Source organism: Ricinus communis, chromosome 7, assembly GCF_019578655.1.
Source record: "Ricinus communis isolate WT05 ecotype wild-type chromosome 7, ASM1957865v1, whole genome shotgun sequence".
Taxonomy (NCBI): domain Eukaryota; kingdom Viridiplantae; phylum Streptophyta; class Magnoliopsida; order Malpighiales; family Euphorbiaceae; genus Ricinus; species Ricinus communis.
The window spans coordinates 6,833,563-6,859,423 of NC_063262.1; the positions used below are offsets into that span (position 1 = coordinate 6,833,563).

The 25,861-nt window shown below is 33.9% G+C and overlaps 3 protein-coding genes across 4 annotated transcripts; 1 reads left to right on the forward strand and 2 right to left on the reverse strand.

The window, feature by feature from the left end:
• The first annotated feature begins 190 nt into the window (after window positions 1-190).
• LOC8269064 (BTB/POZ domain-containing protein DOT3) lies at window positions 191-5,290 on the forward strand. Of its 2 annotated transcripts, none has more exons than XM_015726659.3 (6): window positions 191-600; window positions 841-910; window positions 1,800-2,698; window positions 2,824-3,088; window positions 3,195-3,323; window positions 4,559-5,290. In XM_015726659.3, the coding sequence occupies exons 1-6, from the start codon at window positions 407-409 to the stop codon at window positions 4,931-4,933; spliced, it is 1,932 nt and encodes a 643-aa protein (XP_015582145.3). In that variant the 5' UTR covers window positions 191-406; the 3' UTR covers window positions 4,934-5,290. The 2 variants fall into 2 exon arrangements, with proteins under 2 accessions (XP_015582145.3, XP_048232724.1); XM_048376767.1 differs by having other exon boundaries at window positions 468-720; window positions 4,559-5,289.
• Window positions 5,291-6,632: 1,342 nt separating this feature from the next.
• Window positions 6,633-7,487, reverse strand: LOC8269063. The gene has a single exon (XM_025159467.2). The coding sequence runs from the start codon at window positions 7,361-7,363 to the stop codon at window positions 6,839-6,841; it is 525 nt and encodes a 174-aa protein (XP_025015235.2). The 5' UTR covers window positions 7,364-7,487; the 3' UTR covers window positions 6,633-6,838.
• Window positions 7,488-15,688: 8,201 nt separating this feature from the next.
• LOC8269062 (asparagine synthetase [glutamine-hydrolyzing] 2) lies at window positions 15,689-24,028 on the reverse strand. The gene is made up of 15 exons (XM_002531212.3): window positions 23,807-24,028; window positions 23,429-23,567; window positions 22,486-22,581; window positions 22,040-22,181; window positions 20,897-20,992; window positions 20,275-20,369; window positions 18,896-19,057; window positions 18,267-18,347; window positions 17,961-18,182; window positions 17,693-17,827; window positions 16,997-17,077; window positions 16,778-16,864; window positions 16,447-16,554; window positions 15,997-16,289; window positions 15,689-15,919 (listed from the first exon to the last, which is right to left on the reverse strand). The coding sequence occupies exons 1-14, from the start codon at window positions 23,884-23,886 to the stop codon at window positions 16,086-16,088; spliced, it is 1,728 nt and encodes a 575-aa protein (XP_002531258.1). The 5' UTR covers window positions 23,887-24,028; the 3' UTR covers window positions 15,689-15,919; window positions 15,997-16,085.
• Between the last annotated feature and the right edge of the window lie 1,833 nt (window positions 24,029-25,861).

The window sequence follows — 25,861 nt, forward strand, 5'->3', positions numbered from 1 at the left end:
CATATACATGAGAACTTGCAACCAACCTTTCAAACAAAAAGGAAAAAGAAAAAGAAGAAGAAGAAATGAGTGGCTTGATCCCACCCAACAAAATCATTATGCAAATGTGCAGACACACTAAATGCTAGAAAGAAACACCTTCAGGTTAGAACTCGACCACACAAAAGTTTATTGGTCCAGTAACCAAATACGTGGTTGAAAATTGACAGGTCAGGGCCAACATTCTCTTCTTTACCATCTCAAAAGCCTTGAGTGATCACTATCGAATTTTTTTAGCAGCAAGTCTAGTTACTCAAAGACCCGATTCACCAACTCACCTAACAGGACTCCTATTCTAGCCACAGACTCATTGCTCATATTTATTAGACGTTGTCCCTACACAATCATTTCATTACTATATCTAACAATGTATCGAGCCACTCCTAACTTGTCTACAACTCGGACAGTAGACATGAAGAAGTCTCGTCATGTAGTCCGGTCTCATAGCTCAGAGAGTGATTCCGATGGCGTCGATCAAGATCACGGTCATGATAAAAGCATCATTATTCCAACCAAAGTGGTAGCTACAACTGATATCTTTGAGAAGAAGGAAGACTCATGGTACAAGCTTGATTCCAAAATGGTTCACCTAGGAGTTCTTATCCAAGTAATTATACTTGTCTGCATGATCACTAGTAGTTGAAAGAGAGCTATTGTGTCTAGGAAAATGCCTAAGCTAAAGTTAGAATACTTCAGCATTTTATACATTTCTTCTTCATTTTCAGCTTCTTTTCAAGCATTTTTTTTTGTTACTTGTCGCTCATGCTTCTCTGTTTTCTATGTGCTAATGGGATCGTGCAGGTTTGTTACTTCGCAAATTCCAACAGATCTATCCGTTCAAGTTCAAGACATCACTTTTACTGTTCACAAGGTAACTTGTAATGAAACCTCTCTCTCTCTCTCTCTCAAAAAGTTTGAACAAGTTTATAATTTAAACAGTTGAAAAACGAAAATGGGAACAATAAGAAGGGGAAATTTTGTATGTTCAACTCTAAATATTCCTCTATTCGTAGAGTATATTGAAATAGCTTTTCTCCTAAAGGCCAAGAAAAGAAAATCCTTCCACTCTATACTATAAAAAGATATTATCATTTAGACATACATCTTTCTTCCCTCTTAGTTATTAAAATATATTTTTGGTGTCCTAATCGATATCCAATGCCCATGCTATTGTCCTCGCCCCAATCAACTCAAAATTAGACTTGTAGATAGGTTCAAATTACATTAAAAGGCAATTATGACATTTTAGGAGGAGGAAGAGAAATAAGCTGCTCCCATCAGACATAGGTAGAAGGTATCCACAAAGATAGCACATGAAAGAACTGCCTAGAGCACTTTTTGAGATTAGACAGAAGGTTTCCCAACTCTCACAATGACATGATTTTAGACTAAACTACAGCTGCTTCATCATCTAGATGAAATGTAACTAGTTATCAGACATGAAAAGATCCTCAATGAGTTGATTGAAGGAGAAGAGAGAACAAAGTCTTTTGCCAAACATGCCGAATACTGTATCAGAAATGTAATGGACACCCAGTCCAACTCGATCGGTCGGTTGGCTCACCCAACAGATGATGAGATTCTCAATCAATTTGATAGAATTTTTAAATAAATCTAAGCATCTGAAACTAAGAACTTAATCTGCACTTCACTGTTTAGTCTATCTCCTCTGTTTGGATCCACAAATAGCCAAATCAAGTGAGATCTCTAAACATATAAACTCATCATTTGCTAACCCCTTTCTTAATTTCCTGAAACAGTATCCTTTGGTATCAAAGTGTGGCTACATAGGTCGTCTAGAACTTCAACCTTCAATATCAAATTTTGGCTATGAACTCAAACTTGAAAACTTCCCAGGTGGATCGGAAGCATTTGAAATCATTCTTAAATTTTGTTATGGTCTTCCATTAGACTTAAACCCTAACAACATAGCTGCACTAAGATGTGCATCGGAATTTCTAGAGATGAGTGAAGAACTTGAAGATGGAAATCTCATCTCGAAGACAGAAGCTTTCCTTACATTTGTGGTCCTCTCTTCATGGAAAGATACCATCACTGTTCTTAAATCCTGTGAAACTCTATCTCCATGGGCAGAAAATCTCCAAATTGTTAGAAGATGCTGTGATTCAATTGCATGGAAGGCTTCTAGAGACAACTCAACAGTGCACAATATAATTAATGAAGAAGGATGGTGGTTTGATGATGTTGCTACACTTAGAACTGATCATTTTACGAGGATTGTAACTGCAGTAAGGGCAAAAGGAGCAAAACCAGAGATCACAGGTAAGTGTATAATGCACTATGCATCTAGATGGTTGCCAGGCATGGATGTGGAATTAGAAGGACTAAGAGGTTACGGGTATGGAAAGAATGAGTTGCAGTTCGGTATCTTGTGTGGCAGGAATAAAGATGAAGGTGTTGGACACAGCAAGGAACAAAAAAATATAATTGAAAGTATAGTAAGATTACTTCCTCCTCAACCAGAAGCTGTCCCATGTAAGTTCTTGTTGAAGATGTTAAAGATGGCCATAGTTTATTCTGCATCACCAGCTTTAATTTCAGAGCTAGAGATGAGAGTGGGGCTCACATTGGAGAACGCCAGTGTGAATGATCTCCTAATTCCTAATTATAAAACTGAAGATCAAGCGAAAACAATGAAGTGAGAATTCTACCTTCCCTCCCTCATGACTGTTTGACATAAAAATTAAAACAGGAAAACAATAAAACAAATTCACGGTGATATATTTTTCTATACATGCTCATTGTCACTAACCTATGCAACAGGCACCCTGAACATTGCGTGATGTATAACATAGAAGTGGTGCAACGGATTGTGGAATACTTTTTGATGCATGAACAAGAGCAGCAGCAATTGCAACCAATGTCAGGGAAATCAAATGTCAGTAAGCTCATGGACAACTACCTAGCTGAGATCGCAAGGGACCCCAATCTGTCCATTACCAAATTCCAAGTTTTGGCAGAAGTATTACCAGAAAATGCTCGAACATGTGATGATGGTCTTTATAGATCCATTGATACCTACCTCAAGGTTTGTTTTTTTCCTTTCACTCTCTCTCTCTCTCTCTCTCTCTCCCTCCCTTCTCATTTTTTTCGTTAAGCAAATTTACTGAGTAAAAATGTAATATCCTTCCCAGACTCATCCCTCACTCTCAGAGCATGACCGGAAAAGGCTATGCAAAGTTATGAACTGTGAGAAATTATCGCTTGATGCGTGCATGCATGCTGCACAAAATGACAGGTTGCCTATGAGAACTGTGATTCAGGTAAACTTCATAAAACTCTAGCCCATAAATCCACCTTTGGTGAATTCAACATATAGTTGCCAGGACAACCACTGTCGATAAAATGATTTACTTTCAAACAGCAGTAAATCAAATGGTAAGGCATAAAGACTATCTACACAAGCACAGAGGAGCATACAACAGGATCATGGAATACACCTTTCTATTGCTAGAAAAACAAATCAACCTGCTATTAAGAAGAAATGGCCGCAAACTTTTCTGTAGTATTTTAAGAAAATAAGAATAGTTAGAATTTGATAGGCTATGGTAATAATAATAATAAAATAAAATAAATAATAAAAGATTAAAATTGAAAACCTTTGATAGAGCCCAACACGAAATCTTAAAAACTATAACACCAGCATAAGGGCCACTGTATCAGGGTAATGGATTATACAGTTTCTTAAGCCCTACATCTGCCCTTCCTCTCAAGTCTTAACCACTGACTCTTGCATGCATCATATAATTTCTATCTACCTTCATACGCACAACCAAGCCATCCACTGAGTTATCTCCACTTGTTTTTCACTATTTACTCAAAACATGTGATCTTTCTCCCAAAATTTCTCCCACACAGATATGAGAAGAGGCCATAACATATTGAGACTTGCTGCAACCATTAATCTACAGAAGTACCTGAATACACAATGCCAAGCTGCCAAGACTATGGATTTTGATTACCAATGTGTGCATTCAAATCAATCATCAAAAGGAATTTCACATATTACCACATACTACAATTCAACCTTATTTCCTTCTAAACCATGTTCAAGTTTGCACCTAGTACTCCAAACACTCTCTTCTTTAATTTTCTTTCAGAGTTCATGCATTTAGTTAGACCAGCTCAGTAATAATAGCATCATAAGAGTGATAAATTACTTGCCTACAATCTTGCAATAAGATATTGCTGACGTTCTAGAACAATACTATACTTCAAAGCCTTATGCTAAAACCAAAGGGTATTGTGGGTAAACTATTAGAGCATTATACTGCCTTCAGTTAGAAATCAAACAACTAATTAGAATATAAACTCTAAGCATTTGTATTACTATGTTACTTGCAAAACTAGATCACATAAAAGCATATTTACTCGAACAAAGTAAGTATCAACTGCTGCAGCAATGACAGACTCCCAGACAACCAACAAACTCAGTAGTGTGAGAATTAAAATTCAACAAAATAATAATTATCATCTCAGGAAGAGAATGGACATGCAGGTGTTGTTCTCAGAGCAAGTAAAGATGAGGGAAGCAATGAGAGGAAAAGAGCCAGCAGCAAGTGGCAATAACTCAGAACAGGAGGTGAGCCAAACATCGACAAAAGCAGAGATCATGACACTAAAAACAGAACTTGAGAATGTGAAGGCAAAGATGGCAGAACTACAGAGAGACTACTCTGAACTGCAACATGAATACGTAAAGATAAACAGCAAGCAAAGACATTTACCAGGCTGGAGTTTTAATTGGAAAAAGATCAGGAAATCATCTCTTTTCAGTAGAAAAACAGAAGCAGAAGAAACCAGTGAAGGACAGCAGAGATCCAATCCACTGATCAGTAAGATCAACTTCAGAAGAAGACAATCCATATCATAGTTTAATAACAGAAAACAGAAAAAGAAATTCTTTAAAACAAAAAGAAAAGCAATGAAATCCCAATCGTCCAACTGTGACAAAGTTCATTTAATTCCATAGTTACACTGTTTCCTTAAGCTAATAACACCTAGTTCACCTGTAGATATCATGTTCCCAGTATCCTGCTTAATCATAATAAAACTCTTTCACTTTCCCAAGAGAAACAAAACAACAAATAACATAATAGTCTTTATACTCTTATGCCTATTTTGAGATGAGGACTTTATAATCCACGGATTTTGTTAAAATCAGTGGAATTGTAAAAACCTAGGTTTTTATAAGCTTTTTAATTCCATGGATTCATTCATTCTCTCTTGTTTGATATGCATATGGAAATCAACGGATTTTAAGAGCATTTAAAGAATAAAAAGAAAAGGTGGAACAATCCCCCGTTCATTAAAATGAGGGATTTCATTGAAATCCACCTTTTTTATGGGTTTTTAGCATCCATCATTTTGTGGGTTATGAGGATATTTAAAAATCCATAGACTAACTGATTTCTTTTCAATCAAACTATGGACTTCGACAAAATTCCACGACAAAAACCAAAAAAAAAAAAAAAACATTACCTAAGTCACTTTGTTGTGAAATCAAAGTGCTGACATAGAATATAATGTTAGTGCAGGTTGGACTATTAGTCATGGACTAAGCCGGATCTTCATGCAAGAAATTATGAAGATATCCAATGTGATCAAGCAGAATGCTGAAAAACAATTTAAGAGAACTTTATGGGTGTAATAATAGAGTTGAAGATCCTATTCCACTGGATATTCACAAGCAGGTATTCTGTTGACAGTACGGACCAGAAGATAACATGTTCAGGTGTGCTCAACAGTCAACACCACTATTTACACAAAAAACTTCCACCACTCCAGACATTAACCATGCATCTTGTCTAAGAGCATGCCATGGATATGTCACTTAGTCAGCCAGCCTGATCTCCAACAATCTTTAACAGGACACCCAAATCCAATCACCACAAGTCAAGATCTAAACAATCCCTTAATATCAAAGATAAAGGGGATAAAACATGTTTCAGTGGTATAGAAGAATGAAAACATGATAATCTTCACCAATCAAAATCCCATTTACTTGTGTCTCAATAAGAAAACTCAATTAAGCCTCGTTGCCAAGCTAGCAAGGGTCAGCTCTATGGATTTCTCTCCTCCATTTACTGCGATTTGGTCTACATCTTCAAAAAATTGTAAAGCCACTGGATCCTCTTATACCAACTTTTTTTACACTTATTTTAGGTCTATCCCTCCCTTTATCTACTACATCCACCATAATATGATCAACCTTCCTAACTGGTGCAGTAACTGGTAGACAACACACATGCCAAAACCACCTCAATGTCCATTCCTTTAAATCCACCATGGCACGATTGACCTTTCTAGCTGGAGAATGGACTTGCCTTCTTTAGGTATCACTCCCACCTTTTCCTAAAACACTCAATACGTGCTCTGTGTATCCTTGTATGCTCACATATCCATCTTATAATCTGCATTTTATAGTTAATTCAATTCAACAAACAAATTCATTGCAAGCCCACCAACAATGGATATGAAGAAACCTATTTATCAAATCTAACAATTTGAAGGTCTACAACCCACTAAAGCATAACTAACCATAGAAACTACAAAAAGAACAACATCCAATATATAATTTCAATCTGCAGGAAGCTCATAAATAATGTAATATACCTAAAGGTCCCAACAGGTTCAACTGTAATCAAATTGCTAATCCAAAAAAAAAGGAGTACAATACTTGTTCATATCATATAGCAGGCCAAACAGTGCCAAACATAAGATCCAACAAACACCCTAAATTAATCAAAACATAACATAAAATCAAAAAAGATAAAAGCTACCTAGAAGTCCTCATGCTGGTCCATGGAAACTTAGAATTAGCATTAGCATTCTCCACATGAAAATCACGACCTCCTCTCGAATTTCTCTTCTCATTCCCAAATCTCTCATTTTTCATCTTCTTTTTATCATCAAGCCAATGTTTTTTCCCTTCACCATCATCCACAATGCTAGACTTCCTCTCCTTATTCATTCTCTCTTTATCTTCTGCAATAATCCGAACAGGATACAGATCAGGAGATATCGAAAGCGGGGTTTTCAAAGTAATATACGCCTTTTTATAGTCTGGTTTTGCTGCTAGAAATCCACCGCGTTTCTTTTTTTTGCCTTCCATGTTAAGTGTGCGGACTTTGTCGACTTCGAAGCCGTAAAGAGATTCGAGTACGCGTTTGATTTCGATTTTGGAGGCAGAGGGAATTGTTTTCAAGGCGAATTCTTCAATGTTGTTGAAGGTTTTTGGCATTAAGAGTTTGATAGGAAGATTTGCGAAGTGCACTACTCGTCCTCCTACTCTGCTCGCCATCTGTTTGCTGTTTTGCTTAAATGAACAAACAATTTGAAACGTTTTGTTTAGTAGCTGCTTGTGCTGCTTTTAGCGTACTTTGATTTGGTTCTCTACTGGGTAATGCAGTTGTGCTGTGGACTTTTAAGTCAATGGCGTTGTTATGGGCCTGCTTGAATTTATCAGGGCTCTAATATCTTATTTTTAGGGATTCTTTTACAAATACACTAAAGGAAAAAAATGCTTCTCCAGCACTTTTTAATTTAAGAATTTATTTCAATAATACGGTGGTATATATTAAGTATATATATGTCATTAGTAATTTGGTATATTAAATTTTTTGATATATATTTATTATATGCTCAATATATGTTTGATATCTATTTAATAGTAATTGGTATATATAACTAGTATACAAAATTAGTATCTCTAACTATTTTTTAGTATCTTTTTAATACTTTTAATATCTATTTCACATATTATAGTATATGTTTCATATATATTAGGTATATATTTGGTACATAATTGGTATCTATAACTTTTCTTTGAAATCATATTTTAGTATCTAATTTGTATTTTTTGGTATCAATTTCACATATTGATATCTCCTTAGTATATATTTAGTATACATATAATATATTGCTAGTATGTAAAACTGATATTTTCTATTATTTTTTAATAATTAATTTATATTTTAGTACATATTTATTATATATTTAGTATACATACAATATATAACTAGTATCAAACTATAGCAGCACACACTATATTATTATAAAAAAAAGTCTATATATAAATAAGCTTTATAGAATTATTGTGACTAATAACTCATGAACTATTTTGCCAAATATCTCATAGATATGGATCATGAAAAAGTCAAGCACGTTATCTAGATGCCCTTGAAATGAACAAATGAGTTTGCATTACCAACTTATCTACTACATGTTGGAACATGGCTGCATTAACAAACAATCTTATTCATAATTTCAATACACAGTTCAGTAACCATATGTTGAATAAATGGAATAAGTGTCAAATAAGTAACCTAGCATATAACCATTTTTTTTTCTTAGCTTTCCATACCAACTTCTAATTTTCTCTATGTTCTCATCATTACAACACTCATTTGATCACTACTTTATAATTCATAACATTTAGTTTCATTCCTTCACTCTTCATTTCACCTAACAAATCAACTATTTTCATCATTCTATTCTCTAATACCGGTCCATTTAACCTCGAATTAAAACTCTTAATATTAGAAAGCTTAATTGCAAAAGAATTCTCGATTTTTGGCGTTTTTCTCAATTTAATCACGTGTTTTTAATTGTAACAATGTCATGCGCGATCTTATCAATTTTGTCAAATCGATACATAAATAAAATTTCTGGTGAAATTAATTCCACGTAACTGTCGGTGCTCTGGTAACTTAAACACGTAGAAACGGTATGTTTTAAAGCAAAAGCAGAAATGATGCGTTTTGGAGATGAGAAACGGTACGTTTTTTACATCTTAAATAGGAGATCCTAGAAAAGAACGAAACGATGGCGTATATGGTGTAAGAAAATCCTAAATCCCTAAAATTGAAATAGCCATTATTTCTTACGGTTTTTGATTACTCAAACCATTTGAAGAATAGAGTGAAAGTAAAAGAGAGTGAAAGTGAAGCCGCTTTGAAGAATCAAACACGTTGTGGTCCCTTCAAGCAGTAAAGACACTGAAACCATCGAACATTGTGGTCCCTTGAAGTACCGACCACTGGAAAAGGACAAGTAAGTTATTATATTGTTAATGGCTTTTCTAAGAAACTTTTACATTAACGAGATGAGTGTGATATGTGTGGGGTAGGGCATCAATCAATTTTTTATTACTGCACTTTTGGATTTCTCATAATGTATTTGAGTTTGTCATTCTAGAGTACTGTGATTTTCGTATTTATTTATTTGAGTTTGTCATGGTCTATAGGGTCTTATTCATGTAATTATTGTGTTTGTCTTGTTGAAATATTAACTCATGCACTCTTTCAACAGAATGTCTGACAGCTTTTCTGTATATATAAACTATGGTAGGCGTTTTGCATCTGTTTGTGGGAATATGGTTTATGTAGGTGGAAATATTATGCCTAAACATGGATTAGACCCAGATAGGATCAGATATTTGGACATATTTGATGAAGCAGAAAAACTAGAGTATTATGGGGCAAAGATTTCTTATAAGATTCCAGGAATGAGTTTGAATGATGGGTTAAGGGAAATGGTGGATGATAGAGGTTTAATGGATATGATTAAGTATATAGATGAAGGTAATGGAGTATTACAAATCTATGTCGAAGGAGAGAAAGGACAAGTAGCATTGTATGGTGGCACAAGTCAATCTAATCATGGAAAAGATGTTGGTGTTAGCTGTATTAGTGAAAATCCAGAAGGTATACTGAAACTGAGAATGAGAGTGACAGTTTAGATGAAACTGCATTTGATGTTTGTGTTGAACATAGTGAGCAATTGCAGCAAGAAGTAGTATCAGAAGAGGATCCTGACTACTTACCAGTTGATGAGAGTGAGACTGATGATTTAGATAAAACTAAGGATGAGAGTGGCAATTTAAATGATTTAGATGAAACTGTGTTTGATGTCAGTGTTGAACATAGTGAGCAATTGCAACAGCAAGTAGAATCAGAAGAGGATCCTGAGTACTTACCAGTTGATGAGAGTGACACAGATGATGGACTAAATGATAATGAACTGTCAGATGATGATGAGTATATGGAAGCAAGGAAAAGGAAAGCAAAGTATAAGAATTATGTGCCTGTTGATGAGCTTGCTGACAGATTGCATGGCAACACTAGTTTGCAGTTCAAAAGATCATCTATTGATGGCACTACTGGGGTAGAAAATGTTGGACATGAAGCATCTGGCTTTGTAAATGAATACGAAGACTCTGATGGGGATGTGAATTCAAACAATACTGATGAGGATGACATTGAAGAGGCTTCAAGAAAGAGGAGAATGAGGGTTGTATATGATCCCAGATGTGATCATAAGTATTTACAGCTGGTTCTTGGAATGTGATTTGAAGATGCACATCAGTGCAAAGCTACAGTTTATAAATGTGCAATTATTAATGGTCACAATGTGCAAGTGATGAGAAGTAGTAAGTACGAACTTCAAATGAGATGTGACAAGGAATTCCGATGGAGACTGTATGGAAGCATGATTAAAAGAGAGCATACCTTTGCTATTAAGACATATGTTGGTAAGCATAGGTGCCCTAGGGAGATGAAAAATAGGCAAGCTACCTCTGAATGGATAGCTAAGGAATATATGCATAGATTCAGAAGAAATAGCAATTGGAGTGTGAAGAACTTGGAGGATGACTTACTTGATAAGTTCTGCGTTCAAGTGTCAATAACAAAATGCTATAGGGCAAAATAGAAAGCACTTAATTTGCTAAGAGGGTATGTACAGGAACATTATGCTAAGTTAAGAGGCTATAAAGTTGAATTGCTTAGGGTGGATAAGAAAGGCAGATTTGATTTCCTCCTTGATGAAGACTGCACTTTTAAAGAGTTCTTCATAGGCTTTAGTTCCTTGAGGAAAGGGTTTTTAAAGGGCTGTAGGCCTATTATTGGATTTGATGGGTGTTTTTTGAAAACTTTTTTAGGAGGGGCATTATTATGTGCAGTTGCTAAATGTGGGAACAATCAAATGTTCCCCATCTTTCGGGCTATAGTTGAATGTGAAAATGAGTACTTTTGGACTTGGTTTTTAACCATTATTTTAGAGGAGCTGCAAATTACAGATGGTTTAGGGTGGACCTTTATATCAGACCAACAAAAGGTGATTTTTCTTGACTGTTTTAATTATTGTTTACTTTATATTTGTATTTGCTTAATAATTATATTTGCTTTATTGCACAGGGTCTTACTAATGCTATAAAGAACCTAGCACCTTTTGCTGAACATAGGAATTGTGCTAGGCATGTTTATTGTAATTGGAAGAAGGAGTCTAAGGGACAAGTTTTAAAAAACATGTTTTGGAGTGCATCTAGAAGTACTTATGAAGCTGCTTATAAAGAAGCCATTAATCAAATTAAAGTAGAGAATGAAGCTGCCTATAGCAATTTTTTACAGAGGGATCCATCCAAATTTTGTAAGTCATTTATTTCTGAGCTTCCTAAGTGTGATATGATTGATAACAATGTCAGTGAAATCTTTAATGGTTACATTGTGAAATTTAGGAGTATGACCATTATAGACAATGATAAAAGAGATTAGATGTGCATTAATGGAGAGAATGCACAGTAAGTTGATGCATGCTAGTCGTTTAACTGACTCCATCACACCTAGAATTAGAACTAAGCTTGAAGAAATTAAGTACAATAGCAGATTATGTACTTGCAAACCTGCTGTTGGTGGCAAGTTCCAAGTGAACATAGCAGAGGATCAGTTTGTGGTTGATATCAATATGCACACTTGTACTTATAGAGCATGGCAAATAATAGGCATTCCTTGTATCCATGCATGTTCTAGCATTCATTGGATGAACCAGGAGAGTGCAACCTTTGTGGACAAGTACTATAGTGTAGAAACTTATATTGAAACCTACAAAAATGTTCTTTAGCCACTGAATGGCAGAAAAATATGGCCACAAGATGATGGGCTTCCAAACAAGGCACCCAAATTTAAGAAAATGCCTGGCAGACCTAAAAAGAACAGGAAGAGAGATATCACTGAAAATCCAAAGAATCCTAATAAGTTGTTTAGACAAGAAATGACTTGTGCAGTTTGTGGAGGAGATGGACACAACAAGAGGGGTTGTAAGATGAAAAATGATCCATATTTCAAGAGGCCTCCTAAACTGCCAGTCAAGCATGACAGGTCATGAAAAGCAACTTCTGCACTTGAATCTACTGTAACTTCCCCAACAACTCAGTCTGATGTCCCTAGTTCAAGTGGACCAAGTCAATTTGCTAGCACACCTTCAAATGGACCTCAATCTGGACCAACTCAATTTGTTGGCATACCATCAGGTGGACCTCAAAGGAGGAAAAAAGAAACTGCATTAGTAAGTTATTTGAACACTTGTATTTGGTTTACATTTGAATACTTGTATTTGGTTTACATTTGAACAGTTGGAAGCAATTTGTATTCATTATGGTTGTACAAACAGGTTAACCAAGGTTATAGAGTTAGAATCTTTGAAGATTCTGGCAACATGTATTTGAGGGTAATTTCAATACAATATTTTATTTCTTATTATTTTATGCTTAGTCTAATGGAACAATTGTGTTTAGTTTCTAGACGCCTGAATCAAAGAGAGTGAAATTCATTTCTGGTACAAAGGCAGCAGCAAGTAAGGGCAAATCAGTTCCCTCTTATACCAGACCAACAATTGTAAGTTCAACAAACAATAGAGGTGGCAGAGGTCGTGGCAGAGGAGCTAAAAATGGTGGGAAAGGTGCTGCACCTGTTGGAACCCAAGAGAGTCAAGCAAATTGAGTAGTACAATGCAATTATGATTAAATGTAGAGCATGACATTTCCTTTTTTAGGCAAATATTGTATATGTTATCTTGTTTGCAGACTTGTACCTTTCTTTATAGCAGCCTTTATACTAATTTCTTATAGGCAAATACTGCCTTTGTACCCACACATATTAAAAGAATGTTTTGAAGGCAGATAATGTCTTTATTTTCATCAATTCATACTCTTCTAAACACTTTACTCTCCATTTATGATTTATACTAGTACCATATATGCAAAAGGCATCCAACTTCAAGTTATATGACATATGTCAAAATACTCAATAATCATAAATTAATATTGTCATTTATTCAATATTTCTGTTCAAATTACAAAATAAACATTTATCCAACAGTTAAGCTAAACTCATAGGCATTACAATACCAATACCAATGAGTAGTACAATACAAAAATTTCTCAAACCACATCAAGATACTCTCTGTAGTATTTTCTTCTCAGAATTAAGCTTTCTGCAGTCATCAAGTTTTCTGCAATAGTTTTCTGCAGTCATCAATATTTTTTTGTAGTAACTCAATACTTTCTAAACCATCGTTGACTCCATTACCATCTTCACTTTCATTACCTCTTCCAATGCGTCCTTTCAGCCTTCAAATGATTCATCACCTTTTTCGTATAAGAAAGGCATTCCTATGTGAGGGTGAAGCCATCGAACTACTGATCCAGCTCGCAATTGAAGCATTACAGGATCAAAAATTCTAAATGAATCTTTCAATCAACCTAATACAACACCATTACCTCTTCATGAGCGACCTTCAAAGTAGCAGACAAATGTCAATTTGGGGGCATATGAACCACGAGAATAAGAACAACTAGGGCTATAGATTGCATATGAATTTGGGAATTAGAGATTTGGGGCATATGAAGCACGACGCATTTGGGAACAAGGATCTTCAATTTAAGATGTGAAAAACGCACCGTTTCTCATCTCCAAAACGCACCATTTCTGTTTTTACTTTAAAACGCACCGTTTCTACATGTTTAAGTTACCGGAGCGCCGACAGCCACGTGGAATAAACTTCATCAGAAATTTCATTATATATTGATTTGACAAAATTGATAAGGTCGCGCATGATATTATTACAATTAAAAACACGTGATTAAATTGAAAAAAACACCAAAGGTCGAGAATTCTATTACAATTAAGCCTATTAGAAACAATATTTTTGCTTTCCATTAAAGTCCAAATATTTTCTCTATTAACAAACCTCTCATTTTTACAAGTTTTTTTTTAAAAGCATATTAAATTTGTTTAGAATACGAGAAGGGAGTATTTTAAAGCTATTGAATTAGGTCCTCTAACAAAGCCATAATAACATGTTTATAGTATGCATTTTTATGTTCGTTATATAAATCTAATTTTATCATTTTTTTTGTCTTGATGATGGAAAATCAAAATAGATGCTTTACATTGCTATTACGATGTTCTTTTATCATATTTTCTTGGGTCTTGATTTTGATGATTCCATTGCTAACATAAGAAGTATGTGGTGAGCAAAAATGTGATCTTGGATATGTTAAAAGGTTTCATTAGGATGTGAGTAAGTTTTCTTCTTCAATCATATTTGTTACTGCATCCTCATGAGTTAATATCAAAATTTATTTATTGTTCTTGCTAGAGGTGGCCATGAACTAGTTCAGTTATGGAATCGGACCGGTTAAAACCGGTATAGAAACCAGTCAAATTCAAAAACAAATTTGAATTGTTATAGAACTGTGAATGACCAGTTTCCCCTTGGAGGGAATAAGAACTGTCAGTTCTGAATTCCATCGGTGCAAGAATTTATTTTTAAATAAAATAAATTTCTTAATAAATTTTAACGAAAAATAGTGCTGGTGTTTATTATTTTAATAATTTTTATTATCAGTAGATTTGAGATTTTAAGAGTTACTAAATATAAAAATTTAAATTTTTAAAAATTAACGACAAAATAGATGCACTACCAAAAGATACATTCAAATAAAATATTAAATTTTCTATTAAAGAAAAATGTAAATTTTTTTTTGAAATTACTATAATTTTTTTTTATAACAATCACTTCAAAGAAAATGAAGTATTAAGCTTGCATGTTTTAATAAATTTTTTATTTATATAGTAATTTATTAATTGCAAACTTATGTATATAATTTACTAATCTGATACTATTTTATAACTCATCCTCTGTGGACTTAATAAATTAATACTTCTAACATTAAATATTTTTTAATTTATAATTGACTGTATATTTAGAATTTAAACTTTAAAGAGTTCTAATACATGCTTTTTAAAGATGCAAACTTTTTACATATATGATGGCCCTGGGAGGATACCGACACAATTGAGGCATTTTACGACGCAAATCTTGGGACTAGATTTCAGGTAATTTTCCGAATTCACTTTAAGGGGGGGCATACTCGCTTACCAGATTTAAGGTAGTGATGCTTCTTCACCTTACTCCTACAACCATGTGTTTCACGCCAGAAATTACTCCTACAACCATGTGTTCCACGCCAGAAATTGATGTAGTGTGTCACGTGAGTTATTGTTTAATTCTCCGCATTACTCTAGCACTTTCGATAAAATTTTTTGGATTTTTGGATTTGAGCTCCACGGTGTGACAAGTGGAGCCGATTCAAAAGGCCAATACAGTGTCTAATGGATGTTGCGTACAAGGAATATCAGGCTTGAACCGTTCATCTCAAAATTAAGTTTGTGGTTTAGCGTAGATCTTGACTCTAGCTATCCGGCAAGTAGGGGAGATTAAAAGAAATGGATATTCAATGAATGAAAGTTAAATTTTGAGTACAGCCAAGCTGTTGCCCGACACATCAGAAACAAGGAACTGGATTAAAGTTTGCACGAAGGGGAAACTTAATAAAGGTTGAACATACATAAGTTTTTTTAGTACATTACATCATGCAACATGAGCAACCTACGAAAGTAGACTGGGTACTAATGATAAGAAAGGAACTTTACATAAGTGTTTAGATGCAAATATGGGCAACCAAGTCTACAACTGCTGATGTAAATCTGAACAACTTTACAAGCTGTCGTAGGATCTGTCAGAAAATCACAAGTCAAATGGCAAGAAGCACATCCTAATCCTTAGATACGAAGAAACAATGAAATAAAATACCTGTCTGTCATCAGCAACTTCTGTCTTGATCAGTTGAAATACATATTCTGAAAGTCCTCAATGAAGCAACTCTTTTGCATAGTCCCTTCTTATAGGGTCTGAGGGGAACCATTATTCATCAGACTTGCAGTCTTGGTGGTATCCACTGTTTCCTCATACGCTGCCTCATGAACACCGAGAGCAGCACGACCAGAAGGATCAAGATTTTTTGACCATGCTGCATCCCATTCAACTGCTTTTGCAGTACTGCACGCAACACTTGGGCCTCCGGGAACTGTTGACCTCGCAGCATTCTGCTCAGAAACAAGAATTTAATTGTGAGTTAAATAAAAAAAGAGCATGTATATAAACATCTAAATAAAGCAGGCAGCAACGTAGTAGATGAATGATGTTCCACTAGATTCCCAGAGGGAAAAAAAGCTTAGAGATTATCGAAGTACAATATTACACCTTTGGGAAGAACTTCTCAAAGATGGTTCTGTAGTAATATGCCTCTTTCGTGGTAGGAGTATTTTCTGGATAAACAAAGCTTGCATTCATCAACATTGCATCTGTGACCTGTCCATTGGCACCAGTGACTAGTAATTACTTGCACAAGGCTATAAATAACACACACACACACATATATATATATTTTCTGTGCAACGGTCTTTCAACAAGATTCTGATGTGCAAAATAAAAGTAAAATGAACTGAAGTAACAAAAAGAAAAACAAAAACCACAACATGACTCAGATGAAAAAAAAATTTCAAAGACAACTGCTGAAGACAGGTGTACAAACTTGTTTGTTTGCATGATCTTTCAGACCATCAATCCAGCTATACCCAACTCCATCACTGAATTGCTCCTTCTGCCTGTACAATATGTGCTGAAACAAAGTGTAAAAAAATGAATGAACATTTCAAAAATTCTTCCATGAAAATTGAAAAAGGATTAGTAAAAGGAAAGATAAAATTAGCTAAATGGTAGAAAAATGTAGCAGAAGCAGAAAGGTAATAACCTTTGGAAGATATGGGTTCTTCTCATCATCAAATGCATTGCGCAAGACCCACTTCTCTATTCTTCCAAGATCACGCCTAATCTGCAAGGATAAACGCAAGTAACAATAATAATGTAACAAGATGATGAAGAGAATTTCAAATTTTTAAATATCTAGCCCATGAGCTAAATTTACATAATTATTAATGTTCCTTGCCAATGATAAAGACCAGTTCCATTGAGAGATTATTTTGCTCATATGCAAATAAAGCCACCAATGCAAGGGCTGACAATGCAAAAACTGCCAAATAGCTTCCAATATGCCTGACATTCTAGAACATACCTTCAATATATAGAGCAGTTCAGAAGAAAAAAAAGCTTTCCATATAGCAAATCAAGTACCAAAAAAAGAAACAAAATAATGCATGAGTGCTAATATGAAACAAGAGATTTATACTTATGAATAAGATTTACCGTTTTGTAAGGGAATTGTGAGTTTTAGAAAATTCTTTGGTGAATATTTGTTGCACCTTTCCATACAAGATAGATGATTTTTTTTTTCTCTGAATTTGGTTCAGCACTTATTCGATGCAGAGTTATATTTCTTTGTTTATTTTCTTCTATGAGTAACCATAAAAGCTCATATCATATAAAAAGGTCATTCTCCCAAGGTTAACATCAAATATATAACATAAGCCCAGGGTCTATAAGGCAATACCATTTTCCACTCAGGATCTATGCTCATCGCTACATTGATAAACTCTTTGTCTAAAAATGGTACACGAGCCTCAACACCCCATGCTGAAGTAGATTTGTTGGCCCTCAAGCAGTCATAAAGATGAAGAGCCTTGATCTGTTAGATCATTAAAGAGGCAGTCACCACTTTAAACAAATACTTCGTGGAGTATAACATATTCAATTAAAATAATAAGTAGAACCTACACAAATTGCATTCATAATCAAGAAAAAAATAAAAAGAATAGTACCTTCCGACAAGTCTCTTGGTGAAACTCTTCCTTGTTAGGTGCCTTGTGGAAATACAAGTAACCTCCAAAGATTTCATCTGAACCTTCCCCAGAAATAACCATTTTAACTCCTAAGGATTTGATTTTTCGCGACATAAGAAACATCGGAGTGCTGGCTCTAATAGTTGTCACATCATAGGTCTCAATATGATAAATGACTTCCTCAAGAGCATCAATTCCTTCCTGCAATAGGGGAATAAGAACCAATAATTACCAAAAGTGCATGGAATAGATTCTCTTTGTTCCAGTTAAAAGAAGCAGTGATACCTGAACAGTAAAGTGAAACTCATGGTGACGAGTTTGGAGATAGTCCGCTACCTCCCTTGCAGCTTTCAGATCTGGAGAACCCTGAAGAGAAGAAAAGAAAAAGAAAACATAAGAACAGGGAAACAATCTAGTAGAACAAATATATAGAAACAGCAATATCAGGAAAGACCACAAAACAAGGACATAAAGCTGTTGCTCTCACAGTTTCAAACAAAAGCCGAATGACACACTCCGGTGTGCAGCTCACCAGATAGGGAACTTTAAATTGTAGTAACTCTAAATTTTAATGTGCATCAATGCTAGCAATTGTTAATGGACTATTAAGCATGTGATTTTCATTTCTTTCAATGTTAAGAGAAGGTAACTCATAGTTACATGATATAGCATGGAAATTATCATAGCAATTATAGCAACTGCTGTAACAGAGAAATGCAACGAACAACCCCTCATATTATGTGATACATGAGAGAGAGAGAGAGCAAAAGAACATTCTGGACTCTTACCTATCTTACATTCCTGGCCATCTAACCTTAGAAACATCATAAAATCATCTTCAAGACCAAGAAATCTAAAAGTATTTAGAGGCAAGTATAACACAATGCTAGGTAATACTAAAGTTACGTGAAGACCTTCAAACCAATGCAGAATGTATGTAACTGTGAACCCCACTGACGAGCAGCTTCTGATTCAGCTAAATGACGACAAGTCACGGCAGCAACAAGTGACGAGTCCAGGCCACCAGATAGAAGAACACCGAATGGTACATCTGTCATAAGTCTCTTGACCACAGCCTGCATGAAGTTGGCACAAAGAGTAAATTAAAATAAATAGCAGAAAAACAGTAACTGTAAGAACCATAACAAGATAGTTCGTTCTTTTATCCAAACTCATTCTTAAAACATCAGGAGTTTTGTGAATGACAAGATAGCAAGAGGAAAAACATATTTGAATCTAACGAACTGTGTTTTTTCTCTGAAACTGGAAAACTGAAATTTAAAGGAGAAAGAGAGGGGGCATAAAAGTCCAAAAGTTTAAATTCTCTATTAAATGCCAGTTTCCTTAGCAGGGAGAATATAACTATATCAAAGGAAGGGAGAGAAATGGTAGATTGATAAATAATACTAACTCTACATTTTTCCTTGTAGCTAAACTAGATATCTAACTGAAAGACACCAGCAAGGGGATAGCAAATCATGATAAAACAACTCTAAAAGCGTAAAAGATAGGGAAAAAGATTAAAATCTATCATATGCATGACAGAACTATTTTTGTTGTTATTATAATTATTATTATTAGTTGGGCTCCTACTAGGTTCACACTACAAACTTATAAACATGGAGATGACTCCTAACCACTGACTCAAAGCTCATTTGTACAAGACGGAATCTAGGAAATCTGTGATATCCTATGTGTTTGTGCAAATTTACTAGTTCCAAAATGCAAAAACAGTAATCATAGAGGAGACAAGTACGTTTCCACAACCTCAAAAAAACTGTCTTACTCCTTTCCTCATGAAAAACAGCTAGTGGGCTTAAACAATATAATTAAAACAACATAGACTGCAAAAAGGCCAGCTAGTTCACTGCTAAAGTAATGCAAACTTACATTGGGGAATAACAATTGTATAGAACCCATGCAATAGTGTGACAGTAGGTGTACCTTATAGACAATATAGATGCAAGTTCCGAAGCAACAACAAAACTTATTGTTCTTTTTATTATCCAAAATCAATAAAAAATTAAAAAAATGCAAGCCGTCTATCTACAAAGAGGCAGACACACAAATAGCATGTTCCACAAAATAACCAGAAGCTACCAAGTCCCGGTAATAATATTCATGGCTCAAAACAGAAAACACCCTCAAAGATGTACAAATAGCAAATTGACATTCACAAATAGTTCTAGTAATACAAGTATCTATCTATGTGTAGGAATGAGAGAGAGAGAGAGAGAGAGAGAGAGAGAAAGAGAGAACTTAAACAAGCACATAAGGAGAGTGCAGAACTTGCCTTTTCAAAGGCCTCCCTTAATATTAGGGGATCATACGGAGTTGAAGGTATTTGCTCTGAATACCATGACGGGTTGTACCACCTTCTAAGCCCTCCTGTAATGATGTCAGAAACAGGCACAAAATGTGACGGAATTGAATGTAAATATGCTAAACATGGATCAAAACAATACAAGAAATTGAAGAAATACGTAGTGTACAACAAAGTCTCCCAAGTCTTAAACGTTCCATAAGATTATTAGCTAAGTGTGGCAGGTTAAGTAAAACATTCATTCTAAAGTTTTCCCTTTCCACCTTTTCTAGAAGAGGGTGAGAGAAAGAGCATGGATTTATACAGGGATTGTTCCACATATCAAAATATTCATTTTTCATCAAATTTGTTCTTCTGATCTATTTATCATACAATTGAATCTACATCCAGTTCTCTCTGTATATTTTGGAGAAATCAAACAATCGTAATTGTTGACCAGTACAGAATTTGTCAAAGGTAAAATATTTATCTTTGCAAAAACCTCAAAAGATTATGAGTAAAGAGTAGGCTGTAATAAAAAATTCACGATCAACCTTTAAATCAAACGATATACAAATTACATTTCTCCTGTTAAGTGGTAACAAAAGCGAACCTTCTTTGCTTGAATATAAATGCCCTGGTGGGAAAGACATGAACCGTTCACAATCATCACTCAATGCTTTCATTTCCGAAGCAAACCATACAGATCCTGGAAAGTAAAAGATAATTCAACAAGGATATGGACATGCAAATTCCTACATATTTATCAGACTGTTTCTCCACTATTTAGATCACTCAAAGAAATAATACCACAAGAAATCTACACCCAGATATTTAAATTCCAGCCACTAAATCTTAATCTTTTAATCCTTGAATACTACTAATACATTTAAATCCCATTGCAATTAAAGCTCTTAACCCTTATCCCAAAATTTTTAATTGGACAAAAGCTAGACCGCCATTTTTATAAAAGAGAGTAGATTACTCAAATCTGCATTGCTGAACTATAAACCAACACATTGATCAAGAATTCTATAAACTGGTTGAAATGGGAAGAGGAGACAGGAAAATCAGAGCTTACTTTCCAATCTTTGATGTCACCATCAAAATTACATTCTAGAACGCAGTGATCCAGTGATCACTGACAAAGAGGCAAATAATTGCACCTAAACAGATCTCAAGCGCCATTAATTACCTCAATTAAATTGGTTTTTAAAAGGTAGATAATCCTGATTATAAAGTAAATAGATAGATAAAAGACAAAGGTACAGACTTTATACATATCTATGTCTTTCTAGTATATAACTGCTGGTGGTAACATTTTAAGATAAGAATGATATACACTAGCATTGAAACTGTTCCAGGAACACATCAGCTCAAGGAACATCAAGATTTACATAAAGAGGGGAAAAAATGATTAAACATCTATTTCATCAATTAAGAAACAAGACAACAAACAGACTGAAAAAATTAGTATTTCGCTTTATTGTTCATTCCTAGGTTTATCTAGAAGAATGATGAAAATAATGGCTCAGCTTTAAATTATCTAGTTGTAAATCACATAGAACAAATTTGCACATAAGGACAGATTCAATTTATTTGAGGCCAAACCTTCATATCGACATTACTATTCCAATGTGTTTGGTCATTGTGTCACACAGCATGTAGCACACAAGAAAATATGTTAGCATTTGTCCAGAATTCAAAGACCAACCAAAGAAATCTGAAGCACACATAACGTCATAATCAAACATACCGTCAAGACCCCAGCCCAAATAAAGTGGGGTAATACCAATGGCATCCCGAGCTGCAATGAAACTTTTGTCACGAGTGTCAAGAAGGACAAAGGAGAACATTCCATCCAACATGTCCACAAAGTTTTCTCCATATTCTTCATACTGACAAAGATTAAGTGATTAAGTGAAAATTAAAGGCAAAAGAAAATAAAATCTTGAGAAAGGGGGATAGCATAATCCAGTTTGTATGTATCCGTTTAAAACCACAGAAGAATGATCGAACTATGCCCTTACACTTGAATTAAAGCAGCTCAGAAAAGAGGAGAAAACACTAAAGAATGTTTGAACTATTTGCGTGAACCTAGGACTGCATCAGCATACCACTAATAGACAGCACACAAAATTAATCTTGCTAGACATTTTTTTTTCTTTTGCATGTATTCTTGCTAGACACTAAGGTACTTACAAGATGGCCAATCACTTCACAGTCACTACCAGTCCGAAACTTATGGGGCTTCAGCTTTTCCCGCAATTGCTTGTGGTTGTAAATTTCTCCGTTGACCTGGAAAAGTCAAGCTCTGTCAATCAAAGTTGAAATAAAGTCCATATGATTTTATCATTTAACAGTTTTTACTGTAATTTGGAAAATTACTTGAAGGTAATCTCACATACTTTAAAACTAAAAAAATTTCTTTGTAACTGTTAAGAAATAAAATAATTTTTCAGCCTCTTATGGGCTTCTTCTTCAGGGAAAATTAGAAAGGAGTCTCTTTAGCTGGTATTTACGACTGTTAAAAGGAATTACTTCATAAGTTTTTCTTTTTCCTTGCACTTTCTGGTTTGTTTGGGAGGAGAATATCTTATGCTTTGACTTGTAGTATCATCAACAAAATCCTAGTCTTACATATTAACAAATTTTTAGGGAAAGAGAAAAACATGAAAGTTCTAGCCAGGATTTATGTTAAAAAGCACTTTACAGACACACAGAGCAAAAATTGACACACCAATGAACATATATTTATGCAAGTATGCAAGATTGTAAATACAGATTGTGCCAGAGGAAAATCAATACTCCATATCCCTGTGATGCAACATCAAGAAAAATATAAAAATCAACAGTCTAATAAATCATGGGAAATGTTTATTGCATTGAGGTGGCAATCAGTGTCATATAATTCCAGCTTTATCCATAATTATACAACTTTAAGAATCATGATAACGAAATTGATCATATGTAACTGCAATTACTTTGATATGTATATATTATATACACACACACACACACACACAAGCACACACTTATAGCATTTTATTATCCATGTCAGACATACAATGTTAACAAAGTAAATTTAGCCACCTCCACAAATTACAATAATAATATTTATAGAGGGAAAACAAAAAAGAAATACCGTGACGACGACAGTTTTGTCCTCATTGTAAAGAGGCTGATCACCAGAGGTAGGGTCTACAATGGCCAATCTTTGATGAGCTAGATAACATCCTTCATGACAATGCAATCCACTCCAATCTGGTCCTCTATGCCTCAGCCTTTACGTAATCCAAAAAATAATCAATACAAAATTCAATTAAACCAGCTCAATCAGTTAGTTTCTCAAACAATTTTATAACTATGCATCAAAATACATAAGATTTTCAAGAGAGAAAATGACATGCAACAGAAATGGAAATGCAAGTGCTTATAATTAACCATAAATAAAACCAAAGCAAACGCGAAATGTAGAGAATTAAAACCATAAATTTGAAACAAAATAGAAGTTTGATTTTACCTTCTCGATAATTCGATGATACGCGAGCGCTTTGCTTGAGAGGTATCTATACAACCAAAGACTGCTAGTATGCCACACATGGCTTAAGAAGAAAGTAAAAAGAACGCAGCGCTCCGTCCGCCGGTATGCAGAAAGCGGGAGAAAGAAAGAAATAAGACAGTGGAAATGGAGGCTGGCTACTAAATAGGATGGTTTTATAGTAAGATTATAAATCAGGGCCGTTGATTCTGCTGACTGACTGACAAGTTTTTTCAAAAGATTCTGCCTCTTTTGACTTTTTCTAGTAATTTTAACTATTTTAACTTAGGGTTTCCGTATTAGAATCAGACGCCTCGGTTCAAAGATTCTGGGCACGTGGGGGCCTATAATGGGATTTAAAATTACTTGCAGTGTGCCTCTTGACTACGTGCAGCCTAGTAAATCCACCGTCCAAATTGTTTTGGCCACATCTAAACGTTTGAGATAACTATAGGGGCCAGCAGCAAGCTTACTTTGGATTTCTTTTCTCTTTTTTTGCTATTTAACTGTTTTTTTATTTGCTTCTTTTGTTGGAAAAAAAAAAAAAGCAATTACTATTGCATTAATACCTTTGACTATTTTAATGTTATGCTTCATAATAATTACTAGTTATGTTAGAAATATTTTTTATTTCTATATTTTTTTTACTGTAAGAGACACTAATAATTATATATTTATGGTCTTTTAAATCAATAAAAAAAGTAATAATTTTAAAATTTTAAGAAATAGAAATCAAGTCATAATGTGATATTTAACCTATAAAATTTTTTAAATTTTTTTATCTAAATTATATACCAAATAAATAAATAATTAATATATATTTATTTATTTTTAAATAATAAAATATGTATTAATTATCCAACACTAAAATATAAAACACTCATAATGTTCGGTGGCCTTTTATTTATATACATTAAATTTATATAAAATTTATCAAATTTCTATTCATTCAACTTAAATAGTATATATTTTTTCTATATATATATTTTTTATTTCTATTCATTGGTAGGCGTAATAAATAGTAATAATGATTTTTTTTATATTTATTATAAAAAAAGACACCTCATTAAGATAAAAAAAAATTAAATTCAACATTTCTGTTTTCAGAAAAAATTGATAATAATACTTAAGTCGATTTTGTAGATTAAAATTTAATATTCTCAATTTTCGTTGTATCATATAATTAGAAAAAGTAAACAAATATATTATGTAGATAGGCTTTTTATATTGGTTTATTTTAGTGATAAAAGAATATTTTATAATTTATCTTCTTATATTTTAATATTTTATTACTTAATATTTATAATAAAATATTGACTCTTAATAATAATTATTATTTTTTAGAAAATTTATTATAAATCGAATATTAGAATACTCTTAAAGTATTATAATTTTATTTAAAAATTATCTTTATTTTATTTCTAATAAAATTAGAATATCTATTTATTTGGATAGGCCATGTTTAATATGAATTTCATACGGTGAGTTATATGCTAAATTATTAATAATGATTTGATTAATGAAAATAAATATTAGACTAATGCTAAAGAATATTAATTTATAAAATTGTAAAATCATAAAAGAAATTATATGTTATTGAAAAAGATCACAATCTTATTCTCATACTTTTTTCTATATAATTCATTTATTAGATTGGAAAGAGATGATGACAATAATGAAATAAAAACGTTGAAAAAGATCACAATCTTATGAGTGTTTTGTGGTCGAGCCACCTCCCGGAATGTAGACCTGATTATCGTCATCTGCTTGATGATCATTCCCGTCCCTTCAGTGGATTCTAGAGACAGTATGTTTTAGTTCAAGAATTTGAACGCCCCTCTAAGTCCATTAATTCACCGGATCCGATACCATGTGCTTACCTTTTCCCGCAGCAAATATATATATATATATATATATTTAATAAAACATTAAGGATAAATACATTAAAATTAATCAATGTTTTGCCGATTAAGTTCCTATATTTCTTAAGATATTATCTTTAGTCATTCAATGTTACCGATATTTATTTGACAATGA

Bases quoted from the DNA above. Each gene is read 5' to 3' on its own strand.
- LOC8269064 (XM_015726659.3), top strand. From the start codon at position 407: ATGTATCGAGCCACTCCTAACTTGTCTACAACTCGGACAGTAGACATG. The intron at 3,089-3,194 runs GTTTGTTTTTTT...TATCCTTCCCAG, and splicing joins CCATTGATACCTACCTCAAG to ACTCATCCCTCACTCTCAGA. The intron at 3,324-4,558 runs GTAAACTTCATA...ATGGACATGCAG, and splicing joins CTATGAGAACTGTGATTCAG to GTGTTGTTCTCAGAGCAAGT.
- LOC8269063 (XM_025159467.2), bottom strand. From the start codon at position 7,363: ATGGCGAGCAGAGTAGGAGGACGAGTAGTGCACTTCGCAAATCTTCCT.
- LOC8269062 (XM_002531212.3), bottom strand. From the start codon at position 23,886: ATGTGTGGCATACTAGCAGTCTTTGGTTGTATAGATACCTCTCAAGCA. The intron at 22,582-23,428 runs GTATTTCTTTTT...TGACTTTTCCAG, and splicing joins ACAAAACTGTCGTCGTCACG to GTCAACGGAGAAATTTACAA. The intron at 16,555-16,777 runs GTTTGTACACCT...GCCAATGGACAG, and splicing joins AAGATCATGCAAACAAACAA to GTCACAGATGCAATGTTGAT.